The following is a 17,551-nucleotide window of genomic DNA, read 5'->3' on the forward strand; positions in this document are numbered from 1 at the left end:
TCTAAATTATGGACTATTTTCTGTATAACGTTAAAAAAAAAAGTATTTAAATTAAAAATAGAGCAAAAGTATTTAAAATTCATTGAATTAAGGCAGATTTGTTCCACCTTGAGGAAAAATGAAGAAAATGCCCTGTAATTCCTCGGTGTAGCCGTTCGATGGCTGTAGAGCCGTATATATATTCAGTGCTGTGCATTCCTTAATTACTGAGCAGTGTTTTCAGGCTTAATCGATTAAGTTTTCATTGCTGTGCACATTTTTTCTGCATTGTGGCTGATTTGTAGATTGTACACACAAAAACATTTTTGTATTTTCATATTTTTGCCTATTTCCCATTCATTTCCAATGGTGGTCATTTTTGACCGTGAACAACACAAGTGGAATTTTTTTTAATGACCATTAAGCTTTTCCGAATCAAGTCCATGATTTTTTGGAGAGGGTCACATAGAGACCAAGTCTACAAATTTCGTACCATTCTGATTAAATAGCGATTTTTGAAATTTCCAAACGTTTTTTTCGGTCTAAAATGACCAAACAACACCAGAGGGTTAAACTACAACATGAGGACAGTGATGCACAACGGCCTGTCTTTATTAAAATAAAGCTGTATGTTTCTCCACTGTACACTGAGCCGTGTGTGAGATGTGTTCCTGCAGTGATCATTTACTTCTCTATTCTTCCTTCTGTCCATTAAAGAAACACGTTTTCCTCATTTCAGTCGTTTGGACGCTCTTTGATGTGGCGCAATCATCCCTTTCTATTTACTGCTGGTTTTAACGCAAAATAAACATGAATGAACATCTCATGCCTCATGCAATCGCTCAATCAGGGCTTCAACCGCGGAAAGACGTCAAAACTAAATATCACGTAGCATTTCATTTACCTCAGGAAGAAAAAAAGTATTTTTCCCCCCTGCTGTACCAAAACCATACCGAACCGTCATGATTGTGTACCGCTACACCTCCAGTAACTACAGCGACTATTTCATTTGATCAGAAAAGGTGATCAGAAGTGAGTCATTGATAAGTATTACAACCTCAACTGCCTGTAAAATCTTATTTACACAAGGAGGAAATATGCATCTGAATGGTAGCGGTAAATAATTGACATGACTTTCTCTAATTCATATCAAAACTACAAATTTTTGGAGACTTAATTCAATAAATGTGACCCTGGAGCACAAAACCAGTCATAGCACAGGTATATTTGTAGCAAATGATAGTTTTCACATGACGTCAACTCTTATGCACACCTGGAGGACAAAACCAAGCTTTGCTCCACTGACCGCCAGCTATTTTTTACACATATTGCATTATTGTAGTAAAATGCAGATATTAGAAGGCAAAATTCAGTTAATATCTTATTGATGTGATCAGTAATTTTGTACAGGCAAGCAGATGAAACCAGAATATAAACACAACATGCAAAGTCTCACATTAAATGGTTTTCCATTAGAAGGAAAACACTGAACCGTTAAGCGGATTGCGTTCATACTCCGGCCTCATCTGCTGGTTTATGTAAACTAAGCATCATTATTATGGTGAATACTGAATTTGATCTTTTAATATTACCGTTTTAAATATATTAAGGCACTTTAAGTGTTTTTACGTTTTGTCACTGTTTATTGATTGAAATATTGGGTGTTTAATATGGATTGCAAATTGTCAAAACTTTTATTTGTTCACATACCTTTGTTTTATTCTTTTGAGAGGTGATCTAAATATTTGCGGCTGGGAAACAGATGGAAAATTGAGGCTTGTTCTGCAGTTCTATGGATGTTTTGCCCTCCAAGTCGTCGAGCCGGTCACATGACTGAAAGCTATGAATAGCCAACAATTGTATGGGTCAAATTTATCCATTTTTGTTTTATGTCAAAAATCATTAGGATATTAATTAAAGATCATGTTCCAGGAAGATATTTTGTAAATGTCCTACCGTAAATATATCAAAACTTCATTTTTGATTAGTAATATGCATTGCTAAGAACTTCATTTGAACAACTTTAAAGGAGATTTTCTCAATATTTAGATTTTTTTGCTCCCTCAGATTCCAGATTTTCAAATAGTTGTATCTCAGACAAATATTGTCCTATCATAACAAACCATACATCAATGGAAATATCATTTATTCAGATGATGTATAAATCTCAATTTAAAAAAATTGACCCTTATGATTGGTTTTGTGGTCCAGGGTCACAAATATAGTTCAAGTACACTGATGCGAAGCTCCTGCTTTGATCTGACACGCTGAGTGCAGTGAATAAATATGCTTGTGCTGTGAATCAGGCAGTGAATGCGCTCGTTCTGAACAGAAACACCAGTCATGTTTCCTATCGAGACAATCCAGCACAGACTGCGTGACTCGCCGACTGTGTTTGTGTGTGTGTGGTTGTACGTCGCATGTGTGTTAGCTCCAGGTTTGCACTCAGTTCGTGTCTGATGAGTGAGGTAGCAAAGGCAGGGCAGCTGCGCTGGGGTCCGAGTCGCTTGAGCTCAACAGCGCCTCCATCTGCTTCTCCAGCAGCGCCGCCAGCTGGCTGCTCTTGTCTGCGCAGTCGTCTGTGAAGTGCAGGTAGGGTGTGTTCTTCAGAGCGTCGGGCAGACAGGGCACCAGGTGCAGCGCTCCGCCGGGGGTCACATCCTTCACACAGGTGTAGAAGGTATGCGCCGGCGTGGGGGCGGGGTTTAGAATCATGCTGTAGTCTATGCCTGGGATGCACATGAGCTCTGGGTGGGCGGAGCCAGGGTTTGAAGGAGGTGGGGCTCCCTCACAATAAGGGGCGGGGCCATGGTTTGAAGGCGGGGGAGCTCCCTTGCAGTAGGGGACGGGGTCAGGATTTGAAGGAGGCGTGGCTTCCTCACTGTTGTGGGGACTGCAGCTCGTCTGCGCAGGCGGTTGTCCGTCGGTGATCGGTGCATCCTCGCGTTTATACGGAATTGCAGCCGGACACGGATCCATGCTCAAATGGTGCCATGTCTCCATGCTGTACTGTGGTGACTTATAGCCGTGAAAGCTGGAGAGATGACGATTGATCTCGTCAATCTTCCCCTTCTGGAGGAACAAGAGAGGACAGAAGGTAAAGTAGGTGCTTCTTCAAATTCTCTTCCTCATGTGGTTCCTCAAATCATTCAACACTTAGGGCCAGATTTACTAACAGCTTGCACCAGCACAAACCATCTGTTTGCGTTAAAATAATACTGTCAGGATTTACTAAAGACATGCAGTGGACATTGTTATTTTTGTGCCTGACCTTATTGAATATGCATTTGTAGGAGTTTCCCTTTCAGACGCAAAATTTATGGGAGGAGAGTATTAAAATTAATCATGCAATGTGATTTACTAACTTCTGCGCTCGTCAAATTACTGGTATTTGCGCCATTATTTAATGCCCCAAAAAAAGATTGTCTTAAAGCAGGCGCTAATTTGCACTGCTTTTGGTAGATTGCGCTGGCCATTATGGAAATGAGATGTTGCGTCTGTGTTCTTTAATGTGTGCATTTTCAGTAAATCACACACAGAATTTTCCCCTCCCATCGGCGGTTTTATGGAATTGCACTTTAACGCTAATTTGCCCCGTTTAGTAAATCTGGCCCTTACTGTTGGAGGTTTGATCAGCACTGGTACTAGTGAAGGTTGATCTAAACACTACTAATAACTCAAACAGGTGTGTGATGTGTGACGGACTCTCAGACCTTCAGCAGAACCGGTTCAATCCCTGGGATGCGCGGTTTAGGAATCGGTGGCAGGAGGAAGGATTTAATTCTGCAGGAGGGACACAAGCAGAGAAAGAGGTCAATGATAGAAAACACACAGACACACATCTATTATCTGAATAAGGACATTCCATTCTGTTGTTTTTATAAACAGCTAGTTATAATTACTATAAGCCATCACTACCCCACACACTAACCCTTACAGAAAACAATTCAAAGCTATTTATTTACTTTATTTTTTACAAATGAGGTCAACGCCGAAAGCAGGTTTGGTCAGATTTAACTCACTTTAAAAGTAAATACACACACACACATTCGACTGCTATTGTTTTTATACTATTTTTATATCTCCTAAACTCTTAGCTCACTTTTTGCATTTTTAAATTTTAAGATAAACATAATTTTTTATGTTTTTTAATCTACTTCCCGACAATGTAGGTGATCGTAGGTTTTTAGTTATATAGAACAAGAGTTCTTTTTCTTAAATTTTCTTATTATTTTTCAGTTTTTTTTTCATACATATTGGGTTTTTTTATAATGCATTTTGGTTTGTTTTATGTGTTTCTCAAAGCTAAGCATGCTACCAGAATTTTACAGATTTTCACTCGAAGTAAAAGAAAATGTGAAAGACGTCTGCAGATTCGTGACTCTTCGTAACTGAACTGAACATCTGACCGAGCCTCTGGATCCATGTTCCCATGTGATCCAATGATGCAGATCTACAGATCCATCTGTGTAATTCATGTTGACAGTCTGTCGATACAGAGACCAGAACTCACTGACCTCTTGCCTCGCGGAGCGATCCCCAAACCCACGACGAGGAAGACCATGATGACGATGCTGGTCACGAGTATCAAGGCCAATATTCGATCTGAGACACAGACAGAGCGACATTTAGAGCTGCAACTATCAGTCGTGACAGACGGGTCCTGTGAGTGTGTGTGTGTGTGTGTGCGTGTACCGGACAGAGGTCTGCTTTTGATGCTGACGTTGATGGACTCGCTCCATGCACTCCAGTGTTTGCTGTTGGTGGAGCGGCAGCGCACCATGAACTCATACTTTCCTATCGGCAGATCCAGCAGCTCCACATGAGGCTCGCGCAAACGCTCTTTTACCTGCAGACACCAACGACACACTTCACCCACAAGCCCTCAAGCATAAATGTCTGTCTTACACATTTTTTTAGCTGCTTACACACATTTTAAAAACTTTGCCTATTTTTATTTTTTTTTCAACTTACACAAATCCAAGAATTGCACACACAAAATGCAAAATGCATCACATCTCTTGCTAAATAAAGCACTGCATTCAAAATATCACAAACACATCTCAAAAGCAAACATTTGTCTTACGTTGCAAACACCTTTGCCATAATATTGTATTGTTGGATAGATCATATACACACAGTTATTCGAAACCTAAAGCTTTGCTTTCATGAGCTCCTGTGTACATTTCTGTTCAAGATTGAAAGTAATTGTCAGAGAGATGTTGAAAAATTCACGGTAAACACGAACGCAAGATTGAAACCAAACTTTTTTTACTGTAAGCTGTTGTGGTTATGAATGCAGTGTTATACAGTACCAAAGAAAAGAAATACATAAAGCATCTGTAGTTGTGTAGATGTGTGTTCATAGATTGGTTGGTGTGAGGAGTTAGTGATGATGAACTACTGTGAAATTTTGATTGGTTGTGTTTGCAAAAGGAAATCAAGATACTTCCTGTTAGATTTTTGTGCATTACATAGAAAATTGTGTTGTGTTTTGTAAAAAATGTTTTATGAAATTGAAAACTGAGATAAAGGCCAAGAATCTCCATAGGAGAGAAAGAATTGTATAAACTTGTTAAATTATCTAAACCAACAACATTCCATCTAAACTACTAAAAGAGCTACTTCCAGTAGTCATAGATCCTCTTTTGGCTATTATTAATTTCTCATTGTCATTAGGATATGTTCCCAAAACTTTCAAACTGGCTGTTATTAAGCCTCTCATTAAAAAAACACAACTTGACCCCAAAGATCTAGTTAATTACAGACCTATCTCGAATCTCCTTTTTTCTGTCAAAGATACTAGAAAAGGTAGTATCATCACAACTATATTCCTTCTTAGAGAAAAAAGGTATCTGTGATGAATTCCAGTCAGGATTTAGACCGTTTCATAGTACTGAGACTGCTCTCATTAGAGTTACAAATGACCTGCTTCTATCATCTGATCATGGTTGTATCTCTATATTAGTGCTACTGGAGTTCGACTCTGTCGACCACAACATTCCTTTGAATAGACTAGAAAACTTTGTTGGCATTAGTGGAAGTGTATTAGCATGGTTCAAATCGTACTTATCTGACTGCCATCAATTCGTGGCAGTAAATGAAGAGGTATCATATCGATCACAAGTGCAGTATGGAGTACCTCAAGGCTCAGTACTAGGACTATTACTTTTCACGCTTTACATGTTACCCTTGGGAGATATCATCAGGAAACACGGTGTTAGCTTTCACTGTTATGCTGATGATATTCAGCTCTATATTTCTTCATGGCCCGGTGAAACACACCAAATTGAGAAAGTAATGCTCCTCAGTACTTGAGCAAGCTCTTATCGCATTACAGTCCTCCACGTCCATTACGTTCTCAAAACTCTGACCATTTGATAATACCTAGAATATCAAAATCAACTGCAGGCAGGAAATTGTTTTCCTATTTAGCGTCAAAATTGTGGAACAATCTACCTAACACTGTTGGGGAAGCAGACACACTCTGTCAGTTTAAATCTAGATTAAAGACCCATCTCTTTAACCTGGTTTACACATAATACACTAATACGTTTCTAATATTCAAATCCGTTAAAGGATTGTTTGGCTGCAATAATTAGGTCAACCGGAACCGGGAACACTTCCCAAAACACACAATGTACTTGTTACATCGTAAGAATGTAAGAATTAGCATGGCATCTACGCTAATATTAGTCTGTTTCTCTCCCTAGCCACCCGTTTCTCACCCTAGCCACCCGATCCAGACTGTACCCAGATCAGATGCAGGATTCTCCCAAGTTTTTATCCTCCATTCTGTCACCGATGGAGTTTGGAGTTTGGCTCGCTTAGTTGGGGACACTTAATTTCCAGCGATATCGTTGACTTGATTGCACAGATACTATTTAAACTGAACTGGATGATGACATCACTGAATTCAATAATGAAATGCCTTTAACTGAAAATTGAGTGTTTAATCTTGACACACTATTTTCCTATTTTGATATTGGAAAGTTGCTTTGACACAATCTGTATTGTTTAAAGTGCTATATAAAGGTGACTTGACTTGGATTAGTGTATGGGTTTGCAGATTTGATGTGTGCTTCTGCTGTTTGAGTGTCAGCTTTCAGAAGCAGTTGAAAAAAATAAATGTAATTTCTGTTCTAAGTTGTTATAATGAAAATGGAGGCGCTGCAAACAGACTCGTGTCGTACCCTCCAGTTGTCCGGCTGAGCGAGATGTCTGTAGCGCAGCTCGTAGACAAGCGTAATCCAGCCCTCGCGCACCTGAGGCTCAACCGGATACAGCCAGGACAGCAGAATACTGTGGCCCGATTCACCCACGCTCTCGTTCAGCATGACGTACGTCAGGTTAAAGGGCGGGTCGATCTCCACTGGGGACGAAACACATGAGACTCGTTAACAAGATTCAAGATTTTTTTATTCGTCACATACACAATTATACAGAGTATAACCAGCAGTGACATGTAAGTAACAGACATGATGAAACATCAGCGCTCCAGAAAACCTCAGGAGAAACAGAAGAGTTCATGAAGACAAGCTGAGCTGTGAAAGCCTGAACATTTATAATCGCAAAATCGCTTCGAATGCTCCTTTTGGGACCTTTATTTTTAAAAGTGTAAAAAAAAATCCAATGGAATAGGACTGGGGAAAATAAATCGATGCATTGCGAATTGAGAAATTATTCGATTCTGAGCTTAGTTTTGAACAGCAGATTGCATGCTTTAGAAACAGCCGTACTCACTTAAACCTAAATAATCATTCATAAGATTCGAACAGGTTGAAGCGAATTACAAGGGTGTTCACAGTGGGCTATGTTTACATTAATCTCACATCATAAAAGCATTCTGACCCGAGGTGCTTTTCTTTGTGCGCATTTGAGTCTACGGTTAAAAATGAGAGTAGAGCACCATCTGCTGTTAAAAACTAAGCTCAGAATTGATTTCAGAGAGAATCACGATGCATTCGGAAAATCTCAGAATTGATGCGATACAGCGATTTATCTTAACAGCCCTACAATGAAAAGGTTCTACACTCTTAAAAATAAAGGGTTTTTATTGCCATCTTTGCTGGCTTGAAAAACTTTCAACATCCATAGGACCTACCCATTGCACAAATATATCTTTATAGTAGAAAAATCTTCTTTGGATATTGAAAATGTGCCTCATGCTAGAACTGTTCACTGTTAAACCAGTAATGATTCTTCTATGGCATCATCCATTTTGGAACCTTTATTTGGCAACACTTTATTTTGATAGTCCACTTTAGACATTCTAATATTATAATATTGATTCTACTAACAGTAAGCAACTTTGCAACTACATGTCAACTAGCAGTCATTAGCGTATTAGTAGACTGTTTGCTTATCTTCCAACACTTTATTTTGATGGGTCCACAACATACTCACTATAAGAAACTTTGCAAGTATATGTCAACTTATTCTATTAACCCTAAACCTAACCTAACAGTCCACTCTGAGAGTTAGTAGACATGTAGCTGCAAATTAATGAGAATTAGTTGACATGTAGTTACAAAGTTACTTATAATTAGTAGAATCTCTAAAGTGGACTATCAAAATAAAGTGCAACCCTTTAATTTAAGAGTGTATGGATGTTGAAAAGGCTCTTTATGGAAACGTCGATGCCAAAAAAGAAATATCTGCCATAAGAAAGCTGCATGTATGCTAGGTTTAGAAAGTGCTGAGCTCATTGAATGAAACTGGAGAACTGCAGTCAGAAGAGATGATACTAATACTAATATTTCCTATGTCAGCTGTGTCTTCAGAGTAATTCGTTACCTATATCGGCCACGTCCAAGCAGTGTTTGTGGGAGGTGATGGGTCCGGTGCGCGTGTGCGCCGTCACGTTCATGCAGTACACCTCCCAGACCTGAGTGTGTTTGGCATCGAAGAAGCAGCTGTTGATGCCACCGCTCACGTAATCGGGACACTCCTGAGGAGCACGCCCACTGTGGGGTGACATGACCACTGTTAATTTCATCATCTCATTGAAACTACAGAAACAACACTGATCTGCTAAATCTGTAAAGTGTGTTTAACTCATGTCTCACTCTGTGGTGTACTGGAGCGTGTAGGTGACGTTGTCCTGATTCACGATCGGACGCCACCAGCAGGTGAAGATCTCCATGTTGGGTGAGCGGCAGCGGTAAATATACGGTCTTGTTCCATCTGCAATGTAAGAAACAATGACTTACAACAATGACTTATCTCAATGAAGATGTTTATTGACAAAGTACATCGTTAAACCTTTTTTAAAGTCAAGGCACATTCAGCTTTAATGATTACTCTATTAGCGTCCACAGCAATGCACAATAATGTTCTGATTGTTATGAGTGCATGCTGCAGTTTTATTGTTGACTTGATTTCACAGATACTATTTGAACTGATCTGATGAGGACATCACTGAACTGAACTGATGAACTGACTTTAACTGGAAAACGGACTGTTTCCTAACACTGGAAAGCTGCTTTGACACAATCTGTAATGTATAAAGCACTATAGAAATATAGGTGACTTGACATAAAGGGAAAGAGCTTATACTATGCACACTAGATGTACCACAAGGTTGTCTAGGGTCTGTCTGCGCTTCTCCCTGTACAGACAGATACTAACACACATACGCAGAGAAACACTTGAAGATTGCCTCAGCCCTAACCCTTATCGGACACGGTTACACACACTGAGAGCAGCTTCTTAGAGAGTAAAAAGGCAGACTAAAGCTATAATCAACTTATTCTCTAACATGCATAAATGTAACTTTGATTAATAGTAATTTGTGTAGTAATAGTAATAGTAATTAATATTCAATATTATAATTAACATTATTATGAAGGCCATTGTAGATCTGCCATCCACTCCTTCAGTACATAAATGATTTACCTGAAATTTGCAAGGAGGTTGATTGTCAAATGTATGCAGATGACACAATTATTTATGTAATAGCAGAAACTTCTCATCTGGCTGCAACTGGTCAGTGTTTCCCGGTGATAACTGTTTAACTTTAAATTACAACAAAACAGCTTCAATGTGTTTTTCATTAAAGAACAAAGCACTGGATGTATTTAAAATCAAAACTGACCAAAAGGAAATGAGTGAATTTAAAATATTTAGGTGTCATCGTAGACACTATAAGGTTAAGTTTGATGCCCATGTTAAGAAAGTATCTAAGACTATTACGACCAATTTGAACTGTTTTCATATGAGCAGACCATGTATATGTCTTAAAGCAGATCAAATGTTTATGCATGCTATGATAGTATCACATTTGACCTATTGTATAGACCTAATTTGGGGTCAGACATCCCAATCAGTTGTAAAGCCTGTAATGTCATTATACAAACAAATGATTTTATGTAAATGCCTAACCAGGGACGAGTGCTTCAAACTAGCTTTATGCTATATGCCCTATGTACACGGCATCGGTTGTCTGTGTGTAACAATGCCTAATGTATTGTAAAACTACGTCTTATGTCATCTGCTGGAACGCCACTCTCTCGTGAATTCAACATTTAGCAGAAGATAGAGATTACATTTTTTAAAGTTGTAAATATGCAAGCCGTGTGGAATGCTTTATGATAGATGGACGGACGTTCTGGGCTTCAAAATCTGGACCATCATTCACTGCCTATATAAAGCTTGGAAGAGCCAGGATGTTTTTAAATATAACTATTCGTCTGAAAGAAGAAAGTCATTTACTCCTAGGATGGCTTAAGGGTGAGTGAATCATGGGCTAATTTTCATTTTTGGGTGAACTATCCCTTTAATGTAAATTGATCATTTGCTCAGGATCTGATTACCGTGAATGGTGCAGAAACAACTCAAGTGCTGACCTGGATGTTGTCTGTGATAAATCAAGCTCTTTGGGTTGATCGTTTACTCTACTGGAAGCGGATAAGTGGAGTTTTATGGCAGGTGTTGTAATTTCTTACTGCAACATCAAATGTGAACATCATACAACTTTGAGGAAGAACAACATATTGTGGGCAATTAAGACAATTAAAAATCCGATATTTGTGTTTTTGATTGGTCAATCCAGTGATCCAATAACAGCACCCCTGACAGTAGTGCTAGTTAATTATTAGCCTAACACAGAATACACATCCTATTTGCCTTCATGCTATTGGACGCTGGTAGTGGGCGGAGCAGAGCTGAATGTGAGTTTGATTGACAGTCACATTCAAATATTCTCCCTGAACATGACTGAACATGAACTCCACTAACTTCATTTGATTCACAGACGTGCTCAATTAGACGTGCTAATCGGATGAAGCGCGTGCTCGTCGACGGATACCGACTCGCTTATTATATAGTTGCAAGTTTAGTTGCTGAGAGCAAAACTCCACACAAAACACTCCATTATGCAGGTTTCTCTGCCCGTTTGAGATTATGACATGTGAGCTAATACTAGCAACTATGCTAATCTGATTTAGCCGCTACATTCCTGCAAAACACAGACACAGAGAGCGTGTTGTGAGCGAGTAATAAACACAGTAATGAGCAGTTAAAACCGGCTTAAAGGTTCAGCAGAGTTTGTAGAGTTCATACACAATCATTAGAGAGGCTGCTTGACTGGTGATTTTAGATCGGTCAGTTTTTACATTGAGTTATTAAAGAAGGTAATGCAAAAACATTAAAGTGGCCCTATTATTGGTTATGAAAGGTTTATATTTTGGTTTTGGGAGTCTCCAACAACAGGTTGACATGCATGCAAGGTCAAAAAACACTTTCATTGTCTTATATGCATTTATTTTTACCTTACTCGCTCAATGACTCCCAAACGATTCGCTCAACGATTCATTTTTCCAAGCCCCTCCTCTGCGTGACGCTAATCAGCGGTGATTGGTCGATTTCATTTAAACCAGTGTTTGTGTGCAGTGCTGCTTTGTGTACAGCGTTACCGGGGAAACCGCTATTTTTAACGCTCCAAAAGCGACACCTAGTGGCAAAGAATGAATTTGCATTTTCATTTCAGACCAATGTGAGAAGACCAACAAGTGGGCGGGAAATATGCTAATGTTTATGTTCATGTCAACGTGAAAGGTTTGGGATTGGTTTAAAAAACGACTCGTTTCAATGATTCAGAGTGGACTCTTTCTTTTGAGAGACAATAACTTTATACACGGTGCACTTTCAGATTTAAAACTTTGCAGGATGTTTTCATTCATTTACACACTGCATGAAAGATCATCTTCAAAAATCCATAATAGGGGCACTTTAAAATATGACAAGACCGAATACATAAAAACTCAGAATATAAATTAGTGGCCACTCACACCAGAGGATCTAACACACGTCCATCAGTGAATCTTTATGTTTGACAGCATATGACCGGCTCAAACACAGCGGTCTCGACACACATCAGCCCTTCCTCTCCGCCAGTCTCCTCGGAGACGACCTTTGACATGGCAAACACGTACTGTATTATCGTCAGTCGAATGAGCTCATCATGCCACACAAACAGCAGAAGAACACCAGCAACACCTGTAGAAATACCACATCGTGAACACATCCCCGTCTGAACATGCATGTCATCACACGGCCTTCAAAACACAGACAAGTCTGAGCAAAACTCTGACACTTAATGCTGTTTGTGCCAAGACTCGATTCTGGCATCACTTCAGACGCAATGATGGAGCGTGTCCTCTACACACAGAACTAGAACAAATAATGACTCACACACTTTTCCAAACACTCGTCTCATAATTTACATTTAGAGGCCATATTGGAGTATTGTATTGTGTTCAATCTCTGGATGGACCCAATGGGCCATAAACCTGCTCCAGCGGGTGAGTTAAGGGCTCCAGTCTGATGGTTTAGCGTTTACTAACCTGTCGTTAAACCGGAGGAACCAGAGCGGATCGAGTCTCTGTAAATATGATCACAACTTATTGCTGCTGCTTCCAGCAATTTCACTGTTAGAGAGTCACAAATTAATGAAAACAGGATTGTGGAGAATTACTAAAAAATATTTTAAAAAATCTAAAGCTGTTAACTATTTGATTTAGATTGCATTTCAGAGAAACAAGCAGAAAAACGCTCTGAGAGATGCACAGAATCAGTTCCTGGAATAATCTGGACAAACATGAGCTTCCAGAGGATCACATGATCTAAATCGACTCTCATGCATGCCTTCAGATTCAGTTTGCATTTTTTCACCATTCCACTTGATCTCAAACTGGAAAAACCAGCCTTTCCTCTGAAAAGCCAGCAGCTGCCTCAGGAGACCCATGAGAAACACCCATTAGGAACAAACAGCGCTGAAGCTCCATTCACCTCAGGAACTCATCTGCAAACTCATCTCTAACTAACTAACCCATCTGAACTGTCTAAACGAATTAACAGCTCTCTTCCCATCAGCGCTCGTCTGGAACACGCGTTGGGTTTTTCTGCCTCGCGCGCATCAGAATGTATAATTCAAGATCGACGGCTCGTGTAAAAATTATTTATTTATTTAAGACATGCTGCTGCCTACAGGGAGTTCTACACATCAGCATAATACTAAATCCTCACAACACCACATCCGAACAAACAGCTCTAGAAATGGAGTGAACTCACATGACACATGTAATCAGATTGTTATTTATAGATTACTCCATCATACTGCAGATTTACAGCACTGCTGATAATAAGTCGTGGGAAGTCGTGGCCTAATGGTTAGAGAGTCGGACTCGTAATCCAAAGGTTGTGGGTTCGAGTCTCGGGCCGGCAGGGATTGTAGGTGGGGGGAGTGAATGTCCAGCGCTCTCTCCACCCTCAATACCACGACTGAGGTGCCCTTGAGCAAGGCACCGAACCCCCAACTGCTCCCCGGGCGCTGCAGCATAAATGCCCACTGCTCCGGGTGTGTGTTCACTGCTGTGTGTGTGTGTGTGTTCACTGCTGTGTGTGTGTGTGTGTTCACTGCTGTGTGTGTGTGTGTGTTCACTGCTGTGTGTGTGTGTGTGTGTTCACTGCTGTGTGTGTGTGTGTGTGTGTTCACTGCTGTGTGTGTGTGTGTGTGTGTGTTCACTGCTGTGTGTGTGTGTGTGTTCACTGTTGTGTGTGTGTGTGTTCACGGTGTGTGTGTGTGTGTGTTCACTGCTGTGTGTGTGTGTTCACGGTGTGTGTGTGTGTTCAGTGCTGTGTGTGTGTTCACTGCTGTGTGTGTTCACGGTGTGTGTGTGTGTGTTCACTGCTGTGTGTGTTCACTGCTGTGTGTGTGTGTTCACTTCTGTGTGTGTTCACTGCTGTGTGTGTGTTCACGGTGTGTGTGTGTTCACTGCTGTGTGTGTTCACTGCTGTGTGTGTTCACTGCTGTGTGTGTTCACGGTGTGTGTGTGTGTTCACTGCTGTGTGTGTTCACTGCTGTGTGTGTGTGTTCACTGCTGTGTGTGTTCACTGCTGTGTGTGCGCACGTTGGATGGGTTAAAGGCAGTATGTCACTTCACTTCACTATAATCAACAGAGAGAACACAAGGAATCTAGGCACAGGGTTAGCACAACACGTTGACAAATAATAACCGATGAGGATAGAACAGAAATGGGGAGAATTTATACAAAAGCAAGAGGGAGACTAATGACATAATTGAATGAACAGAATAACTGATAAGGGCAACTCAGGATAACTAGGTCAAAGGAACAAAAGACAGGAGATCAGGAACAGGGAAAAACACAACTAAAAGTCCATGACCGTTACAAAACTGTGATAATGTGATAATGTGAGAAACGTTGAAGGTGTCTGAATAAATTTTGGTTTGACTGCATTTTCACTAATAATGTAAGACAGGGGTTCTCAACCCTGGTCCTGGAGGACTACTGTCCTGCAGAGTTTTGCTCCAACCTTGATCAAACTCACCTGCCTATATCTTACTAGTAATCCTGAACAGCTTAATTAGCTGGTTCAGGTGTGTTTGATTAGGGTTGGAGCTAAAATTTGTGGGACAGTGGCCCTCGAGGACCAGGGTTGAGAAATCCTGATGTAAGAGATGCATAATATAAAGAAGAACTCGATGCTGCAGGATGTGCGTGACTCAAATAACTGATATTTTGCACTTTTGATCATATCGATCATGTGTTTAGTGTATTGGTCTTCACTCACCGTCCTGCAGGCCGGCGGCGGTGTGTGTGGACGCCTGCAACGCTGCAGTGACCAGCGTCCAGAGGAGCATCAGGATCAGAAAGCGCAGCATCACGCGTCTGCAACACACACACACACACACACACACACACACACATCAGGGAACTTCTAATTTGGAATGTCTACTTGTAGTGCTGTTCAAGTTCAATTTATTTGTTTAGCACATTAGCAAGATTATATAACATGCATGATACATACAAAACAAAACAAAAACAACAGAGTGCTTTACAGAGAGTGCATGTTTCTATATTACAATCCGAAGTGGAAACAAAATCCTGGAAGATCTCGGTCTTCATCCACACTCGCGCATGACGTGCACACACAAGTGTACATTTAGACCGACGGCGAATACACAATGTCAACATGATGATGTTTCAAATGTCAACTCTTATTTTGTACAGAATCCGCCCTTCTTAAGGTTTTTAATGATATTTTTTTGGCAGTTGATTCTGGAAGGGAAACATGTAGTTATTCTTATTTTACTTGATCTCCCAGCTGCTTTTGATACTGTTGATCATGGTATTTTATTGCAGCGTTTGGAAGATGTTGGTGTTAAGGGTACTGCCTTACAGTGGTTTAAATCATACTTAAAAGATAGATCTTTCTCGGTTTGCCTTGGAGATTTGTGTTCAACATCAGCTAAATTATGCAGTGGTGTGCCACAGGGGTCTATTCTTGGGCCTATTTTATTTTCAATAGGCCTTATTTCCCTTTGGGCTCAATTTTCCGTAAATATAATATTATGTATCAATTATATGCAGATGATGCTCAGTTATATATCCCAATAGATCCAAATGGATCAGACGGAGTGTGTTGTTTTTGGACCTTCCTCTGCTTCCAAGGAAATTATAAGTAGGTTGGCCTCTATGAAGATAAGTGTTTCAGATCATGTTAAGAATTTGGGTGTTATAATGGATTCAGCTTTAGTTTTAGATAAACAGGTTTCTAGTGTTGTGAAGGCTGCCTTATATCAACTTACAATTATTTCTAAACTGAAATCTATTCTTTCTTTTAAGGATTTTGAAGACTACTCTTCAAAGCAGATGATTCTTTATGTTCCAAAAACAAGATTAAAATCTAAGGGTGATAGGGCCTTTTCAGTGGTTGCTCCCTGTTTATGGAACCCTCTCCCAATGCATATTAAATCTTCCCCATCTGTGGATGCTTTTAAGTCTAGATTGAAATCGTACCTTTTTGGTAGAGTTTTTGGAGTCGATTAGAGGGATCAGGTTTTACATTTTAATGTTGAATTTTGTTGAATTGTTGTAGAATTTTGGTTTTGTGACTGTATGTAATGATGCTGGAAAGCACTTTGGTCAACTGCAGTTGTTTTAAATGTGCTATAGAAATAAAATTTGTATTGTAATGTATTGTAAATAAAAAAACAGATGTGCGCAAACACGCAGGCTTTCATTTCAGTCCTCATGATCGTACGCCAATGACATTAAAGTCATGAAGAATAAAGAGTCAATTTATGAAGCACACACACGCACACACACACACACACACACACACATGAGAGTCATGAGACTGATCACAGGACTCGCCCATCCATCGCCTGCAGTCTCACAGACCCACATTAAACACAGTCGGTTAGCGAAGAACACAAACATTCCTTACTGATACAGATCATTTAAACAAGAGGAGGAAATCATCTCTCTGACCTTCACGACATTAAACAGCGTTAAACGACTGCTGTGCTTTCAGAAAACCTGCATCACAGCCTACAATAACTATATTTGACCATTAGTTAACAATACAATACAATACAATACACATTTTATTTCTATAGCACATTTCAGACAACTGCCGTTGTCCATTTCCAGCATCATTACATATAGTCACACAAACTAAAATTAAACATTAAAATGTAAAACCTGATCCATCTAATTAATTCTAATAGCTCTACTAAAAAGGTACGATTTCAATCTAGATTTAAAAGCATTGGAAGAGGGTTCCATAATCCCTGAGAAAGCCCTATCACCCTTTGATTTTAATATCATTTTAGGAAAATGAAGAATCATCTGATTCGAAGATCTCATGTTTCTTGTATTTTGATAAGGAATAAAAAGGTCAACAATATATATTGGGGCAATGCCAGGCAACGCTTTAAAAACCATCAACAAAACCTTAACTTCAATTCTAAATTTTACAGGCTACCAGTGTAAAGAAAACAAGACTTTGGTAATTCTCTCTCTCGTCTTTGTGGGAGTCAAAAGTCTGGCAGCAATATTTTGCACTAATTGAAGACGAGATAATTAACACTGAGAAATACCTATACAGTATTACTGTAATCAATTGAGCCGAAAAATCAAGCCCAAGGTGCCCATATTTAATGAAAATAAAATAGGCCCAAATGTAGACCCCTGTGGCACACCACTATGTAATTTAGCTGATGTAGAACACAAATCTCCAAGGCAAACCGAGACAGATCTATCT

At 39.7% G+C, this 17,551-nt stretch overlaps 1 protein-coding gene across 1 annotated transcript in view; it reads right to left on the bottom strand.

The window, feature by feature from the left end:
- Positions 1-1,706: 1,706 nt before the first annotated feature.
- Positions 1,707-17,551, bottom strand: part of LOC306873732 (growth hormone receptor-like) — a 30,092-nt gene continuing 14,247 nt past the window's right edge. The window contains exons 2-9 of the mRNA XM_079423218.1: positions 15,074-15,171; positions 9,048-9,165; positions 8,776-8,945; positions 7,173-7,351; positions 4,675-4,828; positions 4,497-4,584; positions 3,693-3,762; positions 1,707-3,051 (exon numbers count right to left, since the gene is read on the bottom strand). Of these exons, the coding sequence (XP_079279344.1) occupies positions 2,425-3,051; positions 3,693-3,762; positions 4,497-4,584; positions 4,675-4,828; positions 7,173-7,351; positions 8,776-8,945; positions 9,048-9,165; positions 15,074-15,171 (1,504 nt within the window). The 3' untranslated portion in view covers positions 1,707-2,424. The remainder of the gene's footprint in view (positions 3,052-3,692; positions 3,763-4,496; positions 4,585-4,674; positions 4,829-7,172; positions 7,352-8,775; positions 8,946-9,047; positions 9,166-15,073; positions 15,172-17,551) is intronic.

The sequence above is a fragment of the Barbus barbus genome (assembly GCF_936440315.1).
Source record: "Barbus barbus genome assembly, chromosome: 8".
NCBI lineage: Eukaryota > Metazoa > Chordata > Actinopteri > Cypriniformes > Cyprinidae > Barbus > Barbus barbus.